General features: G+C 35.7%; 1 protein-coding gene across 1 annotated transcript in view; it reads right to left on the bottom strand.

Moving 5' to 3' along the window:
* Positions 1–9,665: 9,665 nt before the first annotated feature.
* Positions 9,666–24,592, bottom strand: part of LOC117168559 (alpha-1,2-mannosyltransferase ALG9) — a 278,518-nt gene continuing 263,591 nt past the window's right edge. The window contains exons 10-12 of the mRNA XM_033354306.1: positions 10,940–11,069; positions 10,717–10,847; positions 9,666–10,616 (exon numbers count right to left, since the gene is read on the bottom strand). Of these exons, the coding sequence (XP_033210197.1) occupies positions 10,478–10,616; positions 10,717–10,847; positions 10,940–11,069 (400 nt within the window). The 3' untranslated portion in view covers positions 9,666–10,477. The remainder of the gene's footprint in view (positions 10,617–10,716; positions 10,848–10,939; positions 11,070–24,592) is intronic.

Below are 24,592 nucleotides of genomic sequence, written 5' to 3'. Positions count from 1 at the left end.
GAATTGAGATTCCATGCCAAATAGTTTGGCATTGGAACTATATCAATACTTATATTTTACGACGAGATAGAAAGGATTCAGTTTCCGATGGTGAAATTTGGGAGATGTTTTTCCTCCTGAAAACGTATTTTTCGCTATTTAAATTGATATTTTTTAATTTTCTACTTTATATCCAAATCATACACAAAATATACGGAGAAATAATTTTTTATTTAACTTTGAAATTGCCGGAGTTTAAGGGTGAAATACCCTTAAACTTACAATCAGTTCTACAAATGAAAATCACGTAACACGCCAACGTACGAGAATTCAGTGCATTTTTTAAAAAACCCTAAAAAATTATTCCAAAAACTTAAAAAAGTGATTTTGGCTCATGCATAGAACGTGGGAAACTTCAACTCAAAACCGGCTCCTGTTAAAATCGAAAAATAAAAAAAAAATAAAAAAAAAAATTAGGGATTTTTTCATTTCGGATTTCGAATTAAATTAGAGGGATCGCTGCCCTCTACAGAAAAAAGCGTTTTTTAGCCACCCTATTGGATAGTGTGCTGCGCAGTTAGAAACAAACCAGCTAGTATCAGCGAGAAGGAATCTTCCTCGTTCGTTCGTGTGAACATTACGTACACTGCAACTCTGCTGTAAAGGCCGTCTCGGGGGTACCCTCAATGTCTTTCTTACTATCTCGGGACTCTCCAAACCATAAAAAATCAGGCCTGTGTGAACCATATCTGTTGCAGTTTCGTCTTAATTTTTTGCTTATATTTTCGCCATTTTGGTTTTATAATATCACAACCAACGATAAAATTGTTTTGCTCGAAAATTATAATTTATAAAAGTACTAATTTTTAACTGTGTATGTAATGTCATGAAGTTTTCGAGATTAAGTAGTTAAAAGAGATAAACTTCACGGAGTCTCGCTGAAGTCAGAACCGGACACGGTGAGTCACTTGTACGTGTCAAATGAAACACCCTCAAGCCAATTCCACCCATTTAGAATATATGTTATGTAGGTGTTTAGTGTTTATACCATGTCACGTGAACTATAATAAAATTTAATTTATTGATAATATTATAGAAACTACATTCAGATAATTAAATACTTAGATAATTTATCTACTCTTAAACGACGTGGAGAGTACGAGATAGAATTGTATAAAGATAAAAAGAAGTCCGACCAAATATAAATAAAGGGGAAAATAGGAACAAAGTATAAGTGTGAGGGGTCGGAGTTGACGGGGAAGGTATCGGGAGAGGACCAGGACAACATCCGTAGCGACGATGCGTCCAGAATCCCTAGAGTCCGCAACACAACATAAACACTGACATTACGAACTGTCTGACAGTTCGTAAACATTGAGCAGACAGCACCATGAAGCATGCTTGTACCAGAAAACATAGTTGGAAGGGCCGGAGACTGGCTAGACCGCGCAACAAGTCCGTATCGCTCCCTATAGGTAGCACCAACCGGGTCACCGTAGCAGACACAACCACCCATCCAACATAACGTAGATGAGCGACCACACGCTGGCTATCGAGGGGAGACCGAAACGCGCGGGGGACGTTGCTGGGCAACGAAAAGCAAGTCATGGTAACCATACTAATAGCAGCGTGTGTGCAGCTAATAGCAATCCCGGTAGTCCATAGGACGGAACCAGTCGGCAGGACGGACTCTACCACGAAAGCGCACATTGGCGGAGGACACTCATTGGACCTCGCTCGTTGGTAACAGTGAATCGACTGAGGCCGCACAGAAAACTCGTAAGGCCCGGCGGAAAGTAGCTGCAAGGCGACGGAATGGAAAAAGGAAGCGTAGAGTTGGCTTGAGGACCGTAGGAACGGGTGAAAGACGGGCTACACGGACCAAGGAAGCGTAAAATAGACAGAAAGATGGACTCCCGGAGTACTGTAGCGGCCGCCAAGTGGCGAAAAAGTAAGTGGACTTTCTTTTCCCACCTGTAAGTACCTTTCTCGCCTCGATTCCCGATCCGCGCGTAAGAATCCAAACATTGTCACGTGGATTGTAGCTTGGAGAACGTTCGGCTCAAGAACCGACGGTAGAAAATTGAGGCGAATGGATCCCTCTAAACGACCAGGCAAAGAGAAAGCTAAGAATGCTGGAGGTCGTAGATCATGGCGCTGGTCTCTGCGGCCAGCTTCTTACATAGTGCGCGGGTTCCTTAAACCAAGTTTCTCCGCATATCTTCGTGGCACAGCTATATAAATAAGGTTACATCGTTTTGATGCTCGAAGTTTCAATTATAGAGTCGTGCATTTTCTGAAAACATAGATTCCTTCACTTTTAGTTCTGTTTTAATAAAGTAGGTTAGAATTTAGTTTAGTGTAATTTTGTAACTAAGTTTAGTTGTTTTTATCTTTCATCCATGAGAGTTAGCCCCCATCCCTTACTCGTGTTTAATCTGAGCTAGCCACCCTGCTAGTGGACGCCAGGACACTTCCGACAAGGTTCTGATAGGGAGGACCCTACTTAGCGCCGATTATAAATTAAAATGGAGCCTAGAGGGTTGGTCGTGGGTCAGAGGTGTGTGACCACGAAATCGGTTTATTCAGGCGTGACTGCTAGGTAAGTGGCAGCCGTCTTGTGATAATTCCTGGTCATTTCCTGGGTTTTCCTTGGGGCGCAAAACATTTTTCACGATTAATAAAATTAAAAAATTCAATCTCTCAAGCTAAAGATATTTCCGTTTTAAATAATAACAAAATAAACTAAAAATTAAAGCTATCAAAGCGGAACTCTTGAATTTTAAACTTTTTAAATTCAAGTTTCAAAATTTTTATTTAAAAAATTTCGTATTCCTATGATTAATAATTTTCATGTAATCAACTAATGAAAGTTAAAACTTTGAAAATTTTATTATTGTAAGCAATTTCAAGCTAGAATCATTGAAAATAAAAAAATTAACATTTTTTTAACTGAACACTCCGTAGATGAGAAGTTACATTATTTTTATTTCAAATAGTTAAAACATCCTTGAAAAGCTTTAAAAATTGATTTGCAAATCTTAAGAAACCTAGAATTTGTTTTTAATAATTTCAAGTTTTAAATAATTTTTAAATTTTTCCAGAACTTCTAAATATTTTGATAAATAATAAATATTAAATGATAAATGTTTTTACCTTAAATTTTTACCTTGACTTTTTAACTTCATACGCTTTTAATTTTTTAATGTTCAAGCCTGCAAGTCTGCATTTTGAAATTCTTCAAATTAAAAATGTAAGTTTTAAAATAAAAATCGAAAATGAAAAATTTTTTAATTGTAAGATATCCGAATTACGCTTTATAACGGATGTGGTATCATAATTTAAACAAATTATAATTCAAATAATTATTTTCAAACCTTTTAAAATAGAAATTGGACAGATTTTTCTTCTAAAGATTTGTAAAATTCCCGGTCAAAAAATAAATTCTGTAAAATAGACTGTTTTGAGGCGCCTGCTTTCATTTCGTCTAAAAGGTTCAAGTTAGCTCGTTCGCAAGGATTATTAAAACTAAATATGTATATTTCCGACAAAATGGCACATGTAATGTCCAGCTCAACAACACAAGATAAATGTCTGAAGACGTCAAAAGTAGAATTATTACAAAGAATTTTTTTTTAATTTTTGTTTTTATCAAAATTAACAAAAACATGAATTTTCATAAAATTTAAAAATCAAAATTAGATTCTCAAGAAATATAAATAAATCAATATAATTCGATAGGTGCAAATAAGACTATGCCATCATCTGTTTCTGGCATTAAAAAGACGTAGATGTACAATTTTTGTATTGCCCAGACAGTGCAGAAAATGAACGTCTACGTCTTTTTAATGTCAGAACCAAATCATGGAATAGTTTTATTTGCATCCATCGAATTGTTTAATTTCTAGAAAAAATGTGTTATAAATTTTGAAATCTTGGTGTAGGCTCAAGAACGCGTAAGCCGTAGTTCACAATGGACAGAACTCAATTTATTCGATTTAATTCAGATCAAAGGTACAGTGGCCACCTCTCGTACTCGTATCCTCGCACAGAATGTCTCTCTCCACTTCCACTCACACACACCCCGCGCCCCCTCTCTTTCCGGCTTGCTCACAACCAGCAACTTACGTAGGTTACGCAGATTACGCATTTTGCTAACATTCGACCGACCTAGCTTACAGTTTGTCCTCAAGCTGTGACAGTTTTTATAAATTTTTGGTAAGGCTCTTTTCATATATTTCCTGGGGTAAACATTAGAACAATTATGACTGAAATATAATAAATACAATTTATAATAATAATCTAACCAATTGATCTTAACGACTTATACGAAGTCTAAGAGATAAGCGGGTTTACGTATCTTGCGTTTCGGACGAGTTTTGTTCTCGGTGACATGTTTATTAACGGGAATGTCTTCCTTAACATTATTGTCTAGTTTATCTTCGGTAATGTACGGATTTAAAAACTTTTGTGTCGATCCTCTCCAAATCTTAAGTTGACTTACATGAGCTGTTACTGGGAATTTAACGTTATGTAGTTTTACAATTGGTTCTATCTCGTGTCTCCTGGAACTTTTCGCGTGATTACATATGGACCTCTATATCTCGATTGAAGTTTCGTACTTTCACCTGTAGCAGTCGGATTTACACTAATATAGACTATCTCTCCTGGTCTGAATTTCACCCCAATGTGACGATGTTTATCATATCTTTTTTTATACTCGTTTTGAGACTTCTTAATTTCTCGTAAAATCTCTTGGTGAACTTCTCTCGGATCTCGATAAGTTTCACAGTTATCAGTAATCTCTTTTGTTTATCCCTTCTTCAAAACGCGGCAGGTAACCGTATAAAGCTTCAAATGGGGTTTTTCCCGTAGTTTTGTTAATGGACGAATTTATATTCCTCGCGATTTGCTTCAGAGTGGTATCCCATCTGGAGTCGTTCCCCTCCCAGGCCCTAGCTCGTAAGGGTGCCAATATAGTTTGATTGTCGCGTTCCACTTGCCCGTTGGCTTGGGGGTGTCTACTCGAATTCAAGGTTAACTTTATACCGTGTTTATTGCAAAATTCGCGGAATTTTTCTGAGGTAAAGCATGTCCCTCGGTCAGAGATAAATCAGTTTGGGGATCCGAATAGTTCAATGTAGTTGGTAAGCTTTTTGATTGCTACTGTCGTTTCAGTAGTTTTAGTTGCCTCGAGAACCACATACTTCGTTAGTTTATCTACGACTATTAGTACGTAACGGTTACCTCGTTTGCTCAATGGAAACGGTCCTAAGTGATCTAAATGTACTGTCGCGAATGGTCTATTTCCAGGAGGAATAGGATGTAGTTCCCCTGGTTGTCGCCCCCTCGGGTTTTTACTCATCATGCATGTCAAACATCTCGCTATGTGTTCTTTAACGTAACTGCGCATATTTGGGAACTAGTAATATTGTTGCATCTTTGCGATCACTTTGTCAATACCGAAATGACTCGCCAAATCGTGATACCGAATACCTAGAGCTTTCCTCATGGCGGCAGGCACAACGTAAAGCGCGACTTCTTTATCATCCCGTTTAGCTATTCGGTATAGTAGGCCTTGTATTAACTGGTATTCTCGTATCGTTCCCGATTCGTCTCTCGATCTGTCTTTGCTGGGTTTTTCTAAAATATCAATTATGCGCTTTAATTTATCATCTGTTCTTTGATGCAGAAGAATTTCATCCTCGCTTGTTATCGCGTATACCATTTCTGAATCGGTTTTTAGGTCATGGGTGTGAGGTAAAGGAGCTCGGGAGAGAGCATTTACATGCCTCATTTGTTCTCCTTTCCTATTTCTGATAATAAAACGGTATTCACTTAAGCTGTCTTTCGCACGCCCAGACTATCGCCATCAGTTCCAACTTAGAGGAATGGTATCGCTTTTCAACTTCGGAAGTTCTGCGGCTAATAGCGTTAACTAATCTTAAATCGGTCTGTTCCTTTCCCTGAAGGAGCATTGCGCCTAGTCCAGCGGAACTGGCGTCGGTGAGCAGTTCCATAAAAGGGGCTTGTGGATCATACACGCATAGGATGGGTTGTGTCGTTAGACATCGTTTTAGCTCATGAAAGACGTCTTCTTGTTCCTTAGACCACAAGAAGTCCACATCTTTTCGCGTTAGATTGGATAATAGTGCGGCTATCTTAGAGAAGCCTGGTACAAAACGGCGGAAGAAACTCGTAAGCCCTAAAAATCGACGTACAGCGTGTACATCGCAAGATGTCTCGAATTTTTATACTGCTTGTACTTTATTTTTTCCCGGCTCTATTCCTTTCGCGCTAATCCGGTAACCTAAAAAGTCTACTTTATCGAGCCCGAATTGACATTTTTTTAGATTTAAGGTTAGACCAGCCTTTTCCAACGCTTCAAGAGCCAACTTGAGCCTGACCATTAGTCTACCCAATTTTCGCCAAAAATCAAGATGTCGTCTAAATAGAAGAGTAGGATTCGATTACGCAGTTTTCCTAAGGCCACATCCATTAATTTCGAGAAATAAAATGGGGCATTCATCAACCCAAATATAGCTCGCGTAAATTCACCCGTACTGACCGGAGTGATAAAAGCCGTCTTTTGACGTGCCTCCGCTTTCAGCGACATCTGTAGATAACCATTGGCGAGGTCCAAGGTTATGAACATCTTGGCCCCGGCTATGACTTCGAGATACTCATCGAGATTTGGCAAAGGATACTGTATCCTTTGAGTTTGACTATTTAAACGACGATAGTCAATGCCTAAACGTGCTTCGCCATTTTTTTCGAATTAATAGAACAGGACTTGCATTGGGTGACGTGGTTTCAGTAGCAATTCCGGCACTCTTCCACTCGTCCACGATTGCTCGGATGGTTTCTCGTTCGGCGAGTGTTGCTCGATATGGTTTTGCACATGCGGGCACGGAACCGGGTTTCTCAACAATATCTATTTCTACCAAGTTAGTACGTCCTAGCTCCCGTATGTTCTTTGCTACACAATGTCGATATTTATTTAACAAATTAACCAACGTCTCGCGTTGTGATTCAGTAATGCCTTTTCCGTGAGAACCTCCTCTGCTTTGATTTGTGCTACCCGAGGACTCAATTTAGGCACAGACTCGCTACTGAGAATCTTTTCTCCAATTTTAAAACCTTTGCGCAACTTCGTAGAACTGTCACCTAGGTTTATAATCCCCAGTATTGCTTCATGCTCACTCGTGCTTACTTGTATAAAATTTACCGTCGCGGGTTGCAAGGTCTCGTCTCTTAATGTAGTAAGTCTCGTTAACTCGGGTCACACACTCGCTCCAGATCGAACCCTTCGGTTAATACCGATGTAGCTTTTATCGTGCATACCGCGCTGCCTGCGTCTCTCAATGCCTCAATTGTTTTTCTGTTTATTTTGATTGTTTTTATATATTTTAACGATGTTACGCTTGAGTCATCAAGCGTGTTTATACTCGCGGGTGCTAATGGACGTGGTTTAGTACAGTTACGCGTTCCATATCCTATTACTTCACAGTTAGTACAGTAGGGTTCTCGCTTAGGCTCAGGACATTCTCGACCGAAATGTCCCTCCTTTTGGCAGTTATAATATCTAACTTTCTTTGATGTTCCACGTTTATTTTCAGAATACGCGTTAGTAGCCTCGATTTTTAGTTTTTGAAATTTTGGTTTAACTAAATTATTATCAGTTTTATTACTACTCCTAGAATCGGAACGACTATTATTATTTTTATAAAAATTCTTTATGGTCCGGTCCAACCGATCGAGATCTGCAAGAAGTTCATCTTTGTTATTTTGAATCGCCGCGTATGCACTTAGCATAATGTCTCGTGACCTTAACCCGGATAATATTTGCTCTTTCATTTGGGTGAAAATCAGCGGAAGACTCTTACATAACCTTAACTTCTCATGGAAGTATGACATAATCGTTTCATTCGAATTTTGTACGCGATTTTGCATTTTTGTAAAAGTCTCGAATAAATCAGTTTCTCTTTAAAAAGTTTTGCTAAAAGCTTCCCGCAGTAATTTCCAACTTCTTAGATCTCTTTGTCGACCTAGGAACCAAGCGCGCGCGGCCCCTTGTAAATGACACTTAAGAGTTTGAATTAAGAAGGAGTCTGGCCAATGATTGACTAGCGCTGCCGCCTCAACTTGCTCAAGCCAAAGTTTTGCATCGAGTGGACCTTTTTCGCCATCAAAATTATCAATCGTTTTTGAAAAGTCTGGCATTACGTGAAAATCGCGTTGAGTTACCTGATTTTGGGCAAGTTGTTGCGTTAGTGTCATATTTTGTTGTATTATCAAATGCATTAAAGCTAACATTTGCTCATTCGTCGTAGAACTCCCCATTGCTGCTGAGCCCTGCGCTGAAGCTTGTTGGCCTTGATTAAACGGAAAATAACCCGGTGGTGGAAAACTTGTAGGAATTTGCGTCGGGTGCAATCCCTGTAAATTTTGATTTGCAAACACCGAATTCGGTGGTGCTTGATGTACATTTAAAACTCGTCGATTATCGCCTAGCGGCGTATTCAGAAAAGACGCGGCACTTCCGGCAGGCACGTAGTTTCCGGAATTCAAAATATTTTGTATTAAAGGTGGACGATCGGCATTGTTAATGGTTTCATTTACAGATAAGCCATGTTGGCTGCCGCTTACATCAAAACGCGAATTATCAAAAACATTCATTTGTGAAGTCTCGCTTACGCTTGAAATTTCATTAAAACTTGCTTGCGCAGACTTGTCACCTCGATGTGGAGTTGAGCGTCCTCGCAGACCTCCTCTTTGTTCTTGATTGTAGAGATTTTTTTGAAAGCGTTCGAATTCATCTGTAGGATCCTTTGCAGGCGTCCGCTCGTTTTGCAGCATGGTGAATTTTCTTCTCATGCAGGATAATGAAAATGGCGTCCACACGTCACGGTTTAAATTAGGACCTCGTGGAAATTGGGACACAAATAGCAGTTTCAGAACCTTGGCATTAGTCGATCAGCAATCAGCGGTGATTTTATTCTTTCAGGAAATCGTATAAAAAATTATCCTTTTCTGATATCAGGACCCCTTGGATTCTCGTTCAACTCGTGGCGCACCTCGAACACGTGCTCCAACACTCGATTTTTGTAATCAGCACAAGGGTTAGAAGTTTTCTGGATATTTCCTATTGCCCCACACTTAGAATATTATCAATTTTGAAGTCTTGGTGTAGGCTCAAGAACTCGTAAGCCGTAGCTCACAATGAAAAAAACTCAATTTATTCTATTTAATTCAGATCAAAGATACAGTGGCCACCTATCGTACTCGTATCCTCGCACAGAATGTCTCTCTCCACTTCCACTCACACACACCCCGCGCCCCCTCTCTTTCCGGCTTGCTCACAACCAGCAACTTACGTAGGTTACGCAGATTACGCATTTTGCTAAAAAATGAATAAATTCTTTATTTTAATGTAATTGCCAATTAAAATTTGTTTTCAAATTTGCGCGATCGGCCTCGCAGTCTAAGCATATAAGTCTAATTATACACTGCAAAAAGCAATTTTATTAGAATAGATACATAGTAATTATAAATGAGAGTTGGATAAATGAAATTGTCGCAATTTAGAAGTGATAATTGAAGCCGTTTGTCGAAAAGGGATTTACGAAGTGTTTTGATTAAAACGAAACTAATAACGCATGTATCTGAAATAAAAAGTATATTAGTAATCTCTAATTTATCTTTATTCGATTTTCACCCTCTTAGAGAAAAATTTTTTTCAAACAACGTTTCTCGTCGTTAAACTTTATTTCAGTAGAAACGATAATAGTCTACAGAATAAACAAACCCGATTATTAAAATGTAAACGAAAGGTGTCATGCATTAAGGGCCTAACTGCAAAATTTATAAATGACATACTGATTGGCTCAAAAAATTAAAAAATGTTTGATACAAATCTTGAAGCATGGGTATCTGTGCGCAAGCGCAGTCCCTTAAAACTCAACTGCTGATAACGACTGACAAGTTTTGAAGCGGAAAGAGAATTCCCGCTTTTTTTTGTTATTAAAAATTCGATTTTTATCTCAAGTCCAAACATGCGTCTCGAGCGAAAAAAATTTCTTTCTATTTTCTCGAAACCTGATAGTATATTTTTATCCGAATATTTTTTGTATTTATACAACAACTGAATAGCTAAATAGTAGATTCGAACTTCTTAAAATTAAAAGCTGAGTATTTCATTACCATCCAAGATTGAAAAAACGTGGTCATCAAATGAAAAAAAATTGTGATCAAACTTTTTAGGATTCAATTCAGCAATGGTTTGTATCAAAAAAACTTCCTAATTTTTTTGACACTTAAATTCCATTTTTGAAGACGTTTTTTGTGTCATCCAAAATCTTTAAAATGTGAGTTAGGCCCCTATGGCATGCTACCTTTCAAATACAAACATTCAAAATGTTACAGAACTAAACTTTTTTTAATCATGTTTCCAAGTATGTACATCAAAATAACTTGGAACATATTATCGTTGAATGAATTATATTACTTTGGCTGATTTTATTTTGGCTAAAGATGTTAGCTTGAACTTTGTACTCTGCAGCAAATTATACGAGCCATATGAGCACACTGTTTTCGGTGCAAATGGAATGTAGAATGCTCTGAATAACCAATGAGAGCTGAAATAAACAACACATTTTTGTAAATTTTACCTTAATAAGTAACTATTTTAAATGATTTAATACATAATTTTATAGGTTAAAACATTATTCAGCTTACTTAGCAGCATCTAAAAATTCAGCCGATTTAATAACTTGAAAATTATCCGGTTGATGAGAATAATTTGGTTCTAACTCGGATTCGGTACCACGATCCAAGTCCAGTATGAAATGACATCTTTCTACATCGAACTGAAATCAATAATTACAAAAGTATCAATACAAAAATTTATAACATAAATATACTGGGAAAAAGAAAACTATTATATTTTATAATAACTTACATATCGAGATGGTTCTTCTTGATTGACATCATTAAAATTTGGTTGCATAATACTAGTAGCATTTTCGTGATTTAGGAACGCTTGAGGTAACTGGCCCTTAAATTCCGATTTTAAATATTGAAGTTTCCAACTGAAAAATATTTTTATTGGATTTTTTATGAATGTTTATAAATTCGGTTTCAGGTTAAATATAAAGAAAATTAAACTGAGATATTTAAATAATTGTTACTAACTTTAGAAGCAATAAAAAACTTCTTAAATTTAAAAAGTAAAACCTTTTTTCGATCTATTTTTAAATTAATTAAATAGCAACGAAAAGTTTATTTATTTTAGTCTTACGAGCAATTTAGATAAACAAAAAGACGGAAAATCCGAGCCAATTTTTTAATCGTTAAATTAAAAACAAGCATATTGTAATATGCATTGTTTCGATCTATCTGCCGGTCATCTTCAGGCAAATTATACGTAATGAATAAATAAATAATTATACAAAAATTTGCACATTTAAAAATATATGTCATAAAAAAAAACCTAATTGCAAAAAAAAATATTTTCTTGTTACCTTAAAAAAAATCTTCGAAGTCAATTAAAAAATGGTTTATGATGAACAAAAATTAAAATAACTATAATGAATAAATAATTAAATTAGGAAACCCCAAAATAAAAGAGGTTTTTTATAAGTTAGAATTACACTTGAAAACAAAATTTCCGGAGCGAACCACATTAGTCAAGCAATGGATCAACAGTGACCAGTGCCGTCGATTATGTTAGAAATTATAGTAAGATGTTTTCTCATAAAGTGGGCGCAATCAATTGCAATGAGAGTAGCACGCCGAAGTCATTAGGAATTTCGATCAATTAAAATTTATTATACTATGGTAACACTGAGTTGTGACAGGCTTGTGTTCAAATTTCCAATTCTGCAATCTGTTTTGTGTTAGCTATTCTTGTTTTTAACCTTCTACCAGTTCACCAATACATAAATTTTACTACAGCCTTTACATTTCATTAAGTAAACTATATTCGATAAATTTTCAGGTTTTTCAGTCTTTTTTATTAATAACACCATTTTTTTATAATTGTCTGTGATTTGTTTTATTTGCGGCAACTATCGTAAATTTCAAAAATTCTTTCTTTAATGACACTTTCTATCAAAGGTAATAAATAATTATTCTGCTGTAATGTGATTTTTATTTGTTCTAAATTTTCTTCCCTACATTTGTAATCACTTAGTTTTATACATATATCTATTAATCCTTTAATTAATCTAATTTTTTTGTTAAATTGATGATGTGAATTGTAATTTAAATACTGATCTGACCATGAAGGTTTTTTATACCAAGTGGTAATTAAATCTCCATTCTCTGTTCTCATTATTGATACATCTGAATCATTTAAGGTGTTATTGATAAAAAGAGATATTTCGGGTTCCAATCGTGTATAAAACTACGCATTTTGCCGACATTTCGTAAAAATTGCAGCTAATCTTAAAGAAAGAATTTTTGAAATTTATAAAAAAAAGAAGATTTTCCTGTGTGGCTACCATACGTAGAAGGTTTGTCAGCAAGATTAAAAAATGCTTTGGAAAAATTTGATGTTAAATGTAGTGAAATTTATTTTGGTTAAACTGGTAGAAGGTTAAGAACAAGAATAGGTGAACACAAAAGAGATTGCAGAATTGGAAATTTAAACACAGGCTTGTCACAGCAATCGTGGAATTTTAATAATTTATTTGATTTTGATAATGTAAAGATTTTGGCTATGGAGGGAAAACTTATAAAAGGAGAATTCTAGAATTAATTTTGATAAATAGATATAAGAAAATTTCTATAAATTTAAAAACAGAAATACTTAATAGAACTCAGTGTTGCAATAGTAAAATAAATTGAAAATTTTTCAAATTCCTAATTTCTTAGGCGCGCTATTCTCATTGCAATTAATTGAATCCTCTTTATGAGAAAACATGTTACTATAATTTCTAACATAACATACGGCTTATTGCACTGGTCACTGTTGGTGCATCGCTTGACCAATGTGGTTCGCTCCGGATAAAGTTTCGTTTTTTTAAATGTAATTCTAAATAATTATAAACCGCTTTCATTTTGGCGTTTCTTAATTTAATTATGAATCTATTTATGGTTATGTCAATTTTTGTTCATCATGATCCACTATTTTATTGATTACGGAGATTTTTTCAGGTAACAAGAAAAGATTTTTTTGTATGACATGTATTTTAAAATGTGCTAATTTTTGTATAATTATGCATTTATTAGGTATAATTTTCTTGAAGATGGCCGAAACATTGGTCCAAGCGTCGCATATTGCAATATGCTTGTCTTTAACTTACCAATTTAAAAAATTCAACTCGGATTTTCCATGCCATTTGAATTCGTTTACTTGATAGTAAAATCAAAATAAATGAACTTCATGATCCTATTTGACTAATCTTTATAAGCGGTTATAAAATGTAATAAACGGAGATTTTATCGTATAATTAGCATCTATTACTGGAAATTGTTCTATGTACTTTTTCCAAGGTTTGTTTGCAACTCACCTTAAGCTATAGGTCTCCCATTATGCATATGGAGCCCTATTTCTCAAATGTCCCAACTTGGAGATTGGCTATGTCCAAAGGGGCTCAAACTTGGGCCTAATGTTTTCCCTACTAAATAGTAATTTTAACAAAAGATATTTTCCTGTTTTGCCAAATAGTAGCAAACCTAGATGGTGTAAGGTTTCCAAATTTTCTTGGATCTCTGCTGCGCGAATATTTTCTGCTTTCATAAATCATTTCTAAAAATTTAGCGTATGCTCATTCGATAGACTTTTCCATGGCCTTTGGATTGGTCGTGAGCATTATTAGAAAACTAAAAAACTTGAACGTGGGTTATGAGTATCAAAAATAAAATAGACTTTTTCTTGAAGATGACAACTTTTTATTTATTTTTTCAACAATTTAAAAAGAAACTTGACGTTTTTTTTAAATAGTGTAGTGGAACCATTGGTCGGCCACCAACCAATGATCGGCCACGCGTCAATAATTCATCGATGAGTATAAGATGATTAATTTAACAGAATTTAGAATAAAATGTTACGTAAAATATAAAACATTTTAACTAGGCTTTTAGCAATCAAATGATAAGTAACCAGATACCACGATAAGGCTGGCGGTGCGCGATATCTGCCCAAAAATTGTAGCCCCATCACATACATCATTTCATTACTGAGACTAATCAAAATGCAATTATAAAAATTAGGATTCCTATAGGAAAAAAACTCAGCTTTCTTACTAAACTTTTTTCAGGAAAATCAACAATTGTCGAAGATTGAAAAAAGTTACATTTTTTTCAAATAATGTAGAAACTTAAATCTTCAGAATTTTTGTTTACCTTCTGAAAAATAGTTAAAAAAAAGGTATTAAAAATATTTCAAATAAAATTTTGTTTGACGAATCAGAAAAAAATTACGAAATGTTACAAAATAAGGCTTTCCATCCGAAGCCCATAAATTCTACCTCTCCACTTTAAAAAAACTAGTTGAAATCAATTAATTTTTTGACTAAGAAGTACTAACCAATAGGACTAAAGCTGGTCCCATTTTATGCCCGATCATACTACTTTTTATTTAGGTTCGGTGGTTCGTGTTTATATATAATACTCTCATTGTTTTTAATGTTTGATTAACTCGCTGGCGGAGTTGACTTGTAGATGATACGAAGGGGTGGTAGAGTGTAAAACATTGAATTCCTGAGCCATGGAGCTTCCTTTCTATGCAGTATTTTATAATCATACTCAAGTAACGATAACGCCTAGTTTGCGAGTCTACGGGTCGTACTTTTAAGAATATTGAACCAACGCAGACTTTATGGTTTATTATGGCCGTGAAATTATAACTCTATAAATAGGTGCAAACACAGGGGCATCGTTTAAACATGTTCTAATTTCCTTGAAAGGAAGATGCTGATCCTCTGTCTATGCCTATCTTTGGTTCTTTTCGAAGCAACTTTGTTAAGGGCGAAGCTAAAACAGCGTAATCAGGGATGAGTCTGCGATACCACGATGGCATTCCTCAGAAACGTCCGAATTTCTCTTAAATTTCGGGTGACAGGGTACTCTAAAATGGATGCTACTTTTTTTGCTCCTCAAAAGTTTCCGTCACGATTAGTATATCGTCTAGGTAGGCGAAGGGCATTCTTTTTATGTGAAAAAGCCAACGGCTCGGTATCGTAAATTGCGATCTTTTCGCAATTTTCTGACTGGAGTGGAATTTTGAAGGACGTCTTTAAATAAATCCACTTTAGAGATATACCTAGCTTTACGTAATTCGTCTAGTATTACGTTCACCTGTGAAAGGGGATGAGCATCATTATCAGTGACGTTACTTAGCTTCCGAAAATCTAAGCAGAATCGAAAACTCTTGTCGGGCTTTTTAACCATAACAACAGGGGACGACCAAACAGCCCAGGCAATAGGTACTTTTATTTAGAAAAAATGCTCAAGAAAAAAGATTGCAAACACTCCCTCCTCAACTTTCACCGCCATTTCGAAAGATAGCGCTCAAAATTGGTTAATCCAAAATATATTCAATTTGGTGCATCCAAGAAGAAAAAGTCCTAATAGACATTATAGTGGATAAAAGTTGATAAAACTTTTCTTCAAATATGTTTATTGTAAAATAAATATTTTCAGACTCAAGTTCCATGTTCCATAAATGTCCTATTATCACATGAAATTGATGTTATGATCCATTAATTAATCATTTTTAATATTATTATAATATTGTACAATTATTATTATTTTTATTGTTCTTTTTATTATAATAATGGTAATTGGTTAATGAAGAGATGATTGCATTGATGAATTTATTGATGAAGGGATGAATTTTTGAATGTATCTTTTTATGTATTTATTTTGAGGTTACTTTTTTTATTTTAGATGGGCCAAGTTGTACTTCTATTAAGATACCTTCTCTTGTGGTTCTTCTACTTCACCTAAATCCTCTTCTTTCACAGTGTGCGATAATTCTTGTATGGTGACTTCGAGTTCTTCCTCTTCTTTCTCTTCCTTGGAGTCGTTTAAGGAGTCGTTCTAAGGAACAGTGTTGTACGAAGTCTCTTGCGTAAATTTCCCGTTCTTGCTTACCTTTTAGGATAGAAGGAGAAGGAGTGGATGACGCACACGTTTTGGTTGCGTCGGGATCGGTTGCTTTAAGGAAACATGATCGTTGCTTCTGAAACCTACAACTTCTCATTATAATTTAGATCTTTAATAATTCAATTAAAAATATTTACGAGATTATAATGAATAAGATACAAATTACTTTAAATGGCGAAGTACATTGGTGACTTCTTTACAACCTAACCATCAGAATTTTGCAAACATTGCAAGAACTCCAGATGAGACTAACTGTAATCTATGTATCTGTTAAGTTAAGCTTCCTTAAAATGCAGATATTAATTAGCACTGACGAATTGGTACTTAACGTTGGGAGAGTGACATTTCTGTAATCTCTGCTTTTACTTCAGCGATAGTATACAAGTCTAGCGAGTTTTTCAAATTATTTAAGAGCCGAAGCGCCAATCGTTTGAAGCATACGCTTGATTTAGCACTATAATGTATGTAATGTGCTCATATTTGCGTACTCTATAAACAAAACCTAGACAAGAGTTTTAGATCCTTTGGAACCTCGCCTTCTGTACCACCGAGGCGAAATAGGCATAGACCATGTTAGCAAATTCAAAAAGAGAGAGTGCCAGGGTATTAAATAGTAGCAGTTTGACCGATATTGGCAGATAATGTCTAGACGAAAACAAAGTTCGTATTCGGAGGTGTGCTACCTGACATTAAAAGATACATGAGCGTTAAAATTCGCAATTCTGCTCTACCATTAGTCCTATATTCTTCGCTTGCTGTACATATTAGCGAGCAAAGAGGACTTGGTCGGATTGAGTACCAGAGCATGCGTCCGAAACTTATTTTTATCCTCGTCTTCCAGTTTATCTATTACATAATTTACTATATCTTCCAAATAATGTGTGTATATGATAGGGAAACAAGGTCATTACTGCACCCTGTGGAATCCAAACATTCAAGTTACGAAAATTCGATACATAGATCCTAGTAGGATCCGAGAGAGAGAAACACATTCTCTACGATTTTTTAGATAGCTTTCCAACTATTCAAGAGCACTCTCCTTTACCCTTAATGACTTCAGCTTAGTCAGGAGGAGTTGGTGGTTTACTATTTCTAAAGCACGCGAGTAATCCAGTAGGGTCAAAAGAGTCACCTCCCCACAAATTAAAGGCTTTACTTATGTCGTCTGTAACTTTAATCAATGCCGTTTTAGTCAAGTGATCTCTTTTGAATCCTGACTCGTATATTGGAAGGACATGTACGTCATTCATATGTGACATAAGCTGTCATGCGAAAACTTCTCAAGAGTTTTGAAAGATATTTTAAAATTGTGATTGGCCGAAGATCTTCAAAAGAAGGCTCATGGCACTGAGGATGCAAAGAAAAACTTATTTGCAGCTTAGATCATCTACTCCAGCTGCATTCGATTTTATGGACTTGATGGCCTGGAAAAACTATCCCATATCTATTTCCAAGAAAGAGAACATTTTTCTAACCCTAAAGTTTTCCTTTTTAAGACCATATGTATTAATTCATCAGATACTTTCAGTTTTTGTAGCGTGTCTATTATAAAACCATTTATGACCGACGGATCAACAGGTAAATCGCCCCACGAAAACTGATATTGTCCCGACACAACCTGCTGGAAAATTTGACAGGTATGCTTTTTTCCGGCGCATTGTAGCCGTGACAAACTTTGCGCAGTCCTGCTCGTTGCAATTCATATAAAAGATGCAAAATTTTATCCCTGCCTTCCTGCAACTAAATGATGAGCCACATCCTTTTCTGCATTTGTAGGAGAGGAATTTGAGAAGAGCTTAAGAAGCAGGATCTTGGGTCGCCGTGGCAGCAGTGAAGCCAGTCGAGCTTTTCTTCTATACCCTGTTTGCTAGATTTTTCTGAATTCCACGCCATGTTTGAATCTGATAGTAAGTTCAGAATAAATGTTTTCGTGCTGCTGTCATTTTAGATGAAAGAGAAGCAGGATTGTGTAGGGTTTTTGTCACTGATCAAGAGGATTCACGCGAAGCAAAAGAACCACAATAAAAGCACTGCACAATATAAGTACAGCATCCCGACCAACTAAATCACTCTTTACCGTTACCTTACGAAGTGATCACCGAGGTATGTGCAGTGAAATAATTTCCACCGCTTCTCTAAGAGCCCAATCCAGTTCATATATAGGACTGAAGAGATACTCCAAAGAGGAGGATCTTTTATGTGCTCAACAAATCAGTCGGTAAGATTTTCTTACTTTTAATCTTCCGAAGTCTTAAAACCTCTTTTATCATGAAAACAACTTAAATACTTTTTTCTTGTAGTTGGCCTTAAAACCCCTAAACTTCTTTGTTTTATTTTAGCTAACTCAGAAAGTCTAAGAATTCAATTTAGTTGGCCAAATGTTGCAGATTCGTAGTCATGTGCGATCTAGACAAAAAAATTTCTAGTTAACCTTCCATTCCTACTTCCATTTTATTTCCATTATGCTGGTGAGACAAGAACAGCAGTACCCAAAAAAGGAGGTTGATACGATTCCACATATTTTCAACAGTTACAACAATAAACTCAAATTCACCCTTAAGAAAGAAACTAAGAATCAAATCAGTTTTCTAGACGTAGTAGTCATTCGAAAGGATGACGGTTTTAAGCCAACTAGTACCAAAAACTTACTAGTTTCAATAAGGTTCTTAATTTTTTTCACGTTATCCGATAAAATATAATTAACCTGTTAACAGGATAATAAAACAACGCTCACAAGTCAATCAAATCAGTTTTCTAGACGTAGTAGTCATTCGAAAGGATGACGGTTTTAAGCCAACTAGTACCAAAAACTTACTAGTTTCAATAAGGTTCTTAATTTTTTTCACGTTATCCGATAAAATATAATTAACCTGTTAACAGGATAATAAAACAACGCTCACAAGCGATCACACAGAAAAATGCGTACATAAACATGCAAACTCATTAACCCTTGAATAAGGGTGACTCTACAGATACGCACACACTAACGAGTAGCACTGACACGATCGACCTAAATCAACCTGCGACTTCACTACAAGCAACTAAGTATATATTGGGGTGGCCCAAAAAATCACATTCGAGAAATTTTAACGGGCTTGTTGGCCAAATTGTTCTCGTAGGCAAATAAATGTATGCCTCTTTTTTTATTTGCAAAACAAAATATTTTTAGAACTCGCTCTGAGGCTTCAAAGTTTCCTGATTTGAAGTAAAGAAATTCAACTCATTGTCAGTCACCGCAGCGTGGGATGGCAGCAAATACGGTGTACAATGAGCGGACCGACCGAAGGTTAACTTTTTTTACAGCCGTCCACCTGCAGTCCCTTCAGCCGGTGTTCAACTTAAATGCGTCATTTTTCATAAGCTTTTCTTACGCTTTACTCAATTTAAATTATACTTTTAATCATTTTTTTTAGAAATCTATTCAATAGTCTAAAGAATGTCTCTTTAAAGTGTCAAGTTACACAAGTATATCTGAGGGTCACAATGAGCCTCCAAAAATTGCCATTATATGCCATTTTTGATATGCCTAAAACTTTTGCATAATACTTCTGAGATATAAAATTGCGATAAATGCAATATTCATTGATAAGTGAACAAGTATATTAAATATCAAATAAATTGGCTTATAATTTCCTGTCCAAAATCGAAGAAATAAAAATTGGAAACATTTGACATGTTAAACTCCATAAGATATAAAAATAGCCAGAGCGAGTTCTAAAAATATTTTTTATCGAAAATAAAAAAATAGGCATACATTTATTTGCCTACTAGAACGATTTGGCCAACAAGCCCGTTGAGAGCTGTCAAATGTGATTTTTTGGGCCACCCTAGTATGTATCCACCATTCATTTAAGGTCTCTACGAAAAATTGAAAGACTATTCTAAATTTTTTGATGTAAAAGCGGCCTTCAGTAACATTAATGATTTATCATGCATTTTCAAACCAAAAAAATACCCTATCATTACACTTGACACTAAAAATGTAGTTTACAAAATACCTTAATGTGAGTGTGACTTCCACTACATAGGTACAACAAACGTCTGATTAAATTCAGAATACATGAACACACAAAAGACGTCTATGAACCACCTTTAAAATGGACGGCAGTTACTAAATATTCCTGATATGAAGAACACAAATTTAATTTTCAACAGAATAAAATCATTCATAAAACTGACGATTACAGAAAACGTATGGTACTAGAAATGATTCACATTACAAACGACCCTAACACTGTCAATGACAAAACAGAAAATTAAAACTCTTCTTCTCTTCATAAGGCTTTAATAAAAAAAATCAACATCTCACAAGAAATAACATACACAAATACTGTTAATTCAATAACCTGTTTATTCTTTTGGGATTGTTGTTAATGTGAAGTAGGACTATAATTCTTCTTATGTGCGTTTGTAACCATTCTTCATGCCGTTCTTTTTAACCATCCCATATAGCTCCCTTCCATTCTCGTGCATCCTTCTCACTTGATCCATCTACACTCCAGTCGTTCTAAAATACATTTTCCTTTCAACCTCCATTTTGTCACCCCCTTTCTTAATCTCCTTCTCCCACCAGCACTCCCTAACCAGCTTACTTACCCCCTCTTTCAAAAATTTCTCTTCATATTTACACGCTCGACTTCCCGTTATAATCATAAAGTTGTTCACCCTCCCTCGCTCCTGACACTGTAATAGGGCGTATTCCTTGCGGACCCCAGTGAGAAACGCGAGCATATATCTGACATTAGAAACAGCCGACTTGACATGTCTTGACATGCAGAAAAAGGCTATAACTTTATCTTGTTTCTCAAAAGCAATTTCGTTAAAAATAAAGAGAGAGTTAGGTTTTGCTTCACTAGGATAAATTACTCGTTTATGCTCACTGCATGGAAAGTAATCAAAACCATCTATACCTTTCACTACTTTTATCAAGAATTTGTATTTGAGCTGTTATAGATACTACGAGTAAAGATAAGTATTTTTAAATCTGAGACTATTTGGATGTGAAATTAAAGAAAAAAGAATATTTGTTTTACCACAATTAGATGGTCTATAAAAAACTGCACAAATTCTGTATGAAAGCAAATTGCAATGCCTTTGTGACTTTTGCTCAGACTCAACAAGTGTTTCTACATTCACAATTGGAGGCTTGGCAGGTTTTATCTCAAGCCGCATCTTGATAATAAATGCTTTGAAAGTTGGAAATTTTTGGCTTATATAGACCCCAAGACAGTCGTGTACGAACCTTCGTAGATTGCGGAATGATTGTAAATCATAGGGTACAATCGTGAAAATATTAAATCAAGAAACGTTGCTCATAGAAAACTAGCTAACAAAGCAACTCTTTTTTCTAAAGACTCTGGTTTTCTGAAAAATTAGTTACAACAGCTATATGTGTAATATATATTTATATATATTTCAGCTATAAATGTAACATCATGGAAGCTAAATCGACACTTGGTATTAAGTTTAAGAAGATTTTAAATGCTGCTAAAAGTCATGATCAGGTAACCATCAATCCCGGCTGCTATACAGGGTGCTCGGACAACTAACAAAAGAGTCAGAGCTAGACGTCAAGTGAGAGCACCTCGTATTCTTCATAGGCCTCAAAACTTGGTGGTATTTTACAACCGATTTAGTGTAGCAAATACCGCTAATGATTCTACTAGGGTTCGTTTTACATAATAAACCCTATTCTTAAAGCAGAGCTCTTAAAGTTAAAAAAATATATATCTAGAAAACGTCTATCAAAAAACTTGCAATAAAGCTATTAAAGAGTGCATTAACTAATTTTAATCTTTTCAATTATGCAAAGGCTGTAAAGGATCCTAATTTTCATGGAGACTATGCAAAATGAATTATATGCTAGAGGAAATTGTAAAAATGAACCTGCCATTATTATTTTCGATGATGAAGATGTCCATGGCATACATTGCGTGAAGTTCAAGAAGAATTGTGATAAAATATTGTACTTTGACAGTTCTGGTAACGATCAAACTAGAGATGGGACGAGCAGTACTTCGGCTACTGCTTGCTCCCCGGCAGGCAGCTCCTTCTGCTTAATGGACTCGATTTTTAAACTTCGGCTCCTGCTCCCTCCGGCCTCCAGAGAAACCAGTACGCCGTAACTTCGGCCGCAGTTCTACTGCGTTTTTTAGCCTACTACAAACTTCAGCGTCAAGTACCTGAAGCCCTGAACCCTTCTTTTTTTGCGTACTCTGACTCTTTTTTTTCAAACACTTTATTTATTTTTCCTATTGAGTTCAGAATTCAATTTCAGCAATTGAACATTGAGAAAATGAGAATTTAAAAAAATCTAATAACGAAATTATATTTACTTTTAGTTAATTAAAATTTAATTTGAATTAATTTCAAAGAAAATCAAAATTTAAAAATATTTTAATAACGGAATTATATTTACTTTTAATTTTCGAGGTGATTTGTAAATGAAATGTAAATTATTTATTTTATTCAGATAATAAAATAACATACGAAACATACGTGTAGTGAATGACATTTTCATTTTCTAAATAATTATCTCAATGTTTTTTTTTTTAATTTTATTTTGTATATTAGCGAATTGAGATTCGCATACAACTCACAGGTGCGTCTATCTCTATAAGAACTGTGCTAAACAGTACTGTGGGCATGTATTTTCAACAACATAAATAAATTTTTAACATACTAGTTTAAAACCGTTTAAAAAGATGAAATTTATCAAAGAAATGTAAACCAAAATGACGAATTTTCAACAAATAAAGATTTTTTACTCGTGACAGAAATAAAAGTGTTTCTTTAAATTGTTAAACCTTTGAGGGCATGTGATACTTTGTCGTGTGGTGAATCGAGTACAGTACCCACGGCTTTTTTTCACAAAAATAAAAATGTTTAAAAACTGAATTCGAAGATGCTATAAAATATCATAACGGACGTCCCCGGACTCTTTTTTGAGGGATAACAAAAAAATTTTTTGTGCTGAATAAAAATGTTATGCTTTTGCATTATTTTCAGGTTACGTCGTTTTTCATCTCTGCCTTTCGGACAACTTGAAAATTATTTATGAAATAAACTTTTTTGATAGCCTGCAAACAACGCTAGTTCCAGGAGATTAGTTACTATGTTTATTTGTAAGAACAAAGTATTCGGCCAAAAATATTGTGTAGTTTGGAAGTAAGGCTCGGGAGAATTCTAACAAACATAACCTCGAAATATACACACGTTGTTAGCAATATCAAATTTTTTTTTAGAAAAAAAAACAGAAAAGAAGTGTGCAGGGACGTCCGTTAGCATGTTTGTTATCATTTCCCAGATTTTGACTAACCGCCGAGTTTTTTTTAATATGGAAAAATCTGAGTTTCGAGTTTTGATCAAACACTACTATCTTCGCAAGAAAACGATATCCGAGACCAAGGCCAAACTGGATAAGTATTCCCCGGACTCTGCACCGTCAATTTGAACGATTCATAAGTGGTTTACCGAGTTTCGTTGTGGACGTACGAGCACAGTTGATGCTGAACGATCTGGGCGCCCAAAAGAGGTCACTAGACCAGAAAATGTCGAAAAAATCCATGATATGATTCAGAATGACCCCAAAGTGAAATTGAGAGAGGTCGCTAATGCTGTAGGCATATCATTGGAACGTTTGGGCAATATCGTGCATTCAGTTTTGGGCATGAAGAAGCTCTGCGTGCGATGGGTGCCGCGTTTGCTCACAGTGGACCAAAAACGAATTCGTGTGACAACTTCCCAGCAGAATTTAGCATTATTTTCGCGTAAGCCGGCCGAGTTTTTGCGCCGATTCATAACCATGGATGAAACTTGGATCCACAACGCAACAGGTAAAACAGTGGGTTCCACCGGGAAAAAGTGCTCCGAAGCGTCCAAAAACGCAACAATGGGCGGAAAGGTTATGGCCTCCGTATTTTGGGATGCACATGGCATAATGTTCGTGGACTATCTTGAAAAAGGTAAAACCATAACCGGAGCATACCATTCACCATTATTGGACCGATTGAAAATCGAAATTGCCAAAAAACGACCGCATTTGAAGAAGAAAAAACCGCTTTATCATCACGACAATGCGCCTGTTCATTCATGCTTAGTTGTACAAGCAAAATTGCATGAAATCGGCTTCGAATTGGTTCTTCAGCCACCGTATTCACCAGACCTGGCCCCCAGCGACTATCAATTGTTCCCTAACCTGAAGAGATGGGTCAACGGTAAGCGTTTTTACTCAAATGAGGAGCTCATAGCTGAAACTGAGGCGTATTTTGGAGACCTTCCGAGCGAGTACTTTTCGGACGGTATCAAAAAGTTAGAAAATCATTGGACTCGCTGTATCGACCTAAAAGGAGAGTATGTTGAAAAATAAAAACGACTTTGGCCAAAAAAACGTCTCCGTGGCCGATGCGAACCGTAAAACAAAACCAACGGCTGATCATAAGACCAAAAGACGAATGCATCAACTTGCCATAAAGATAGGCTGGGCAAGACAGTACCCGTC

This window comes from Belonocnema kinseyi, chromosome 2 (genome assembly GCF_010883055.1).
Source record: "Belonocnema kinseyi isolate 2016_QV_RU_SX_M_011 chromosome 2, B_treatae_v1, whole genome shotgun sequence".
NCBI lineage: Eukaryota > Metazoa > Arthropoda > Insecta > Hymenoptera > Cynipidae > Belonocnema > Belonocnema kinseyi.
This window is presented reverse-complemented; position numbering and strand designations above follow the sequence as displayed.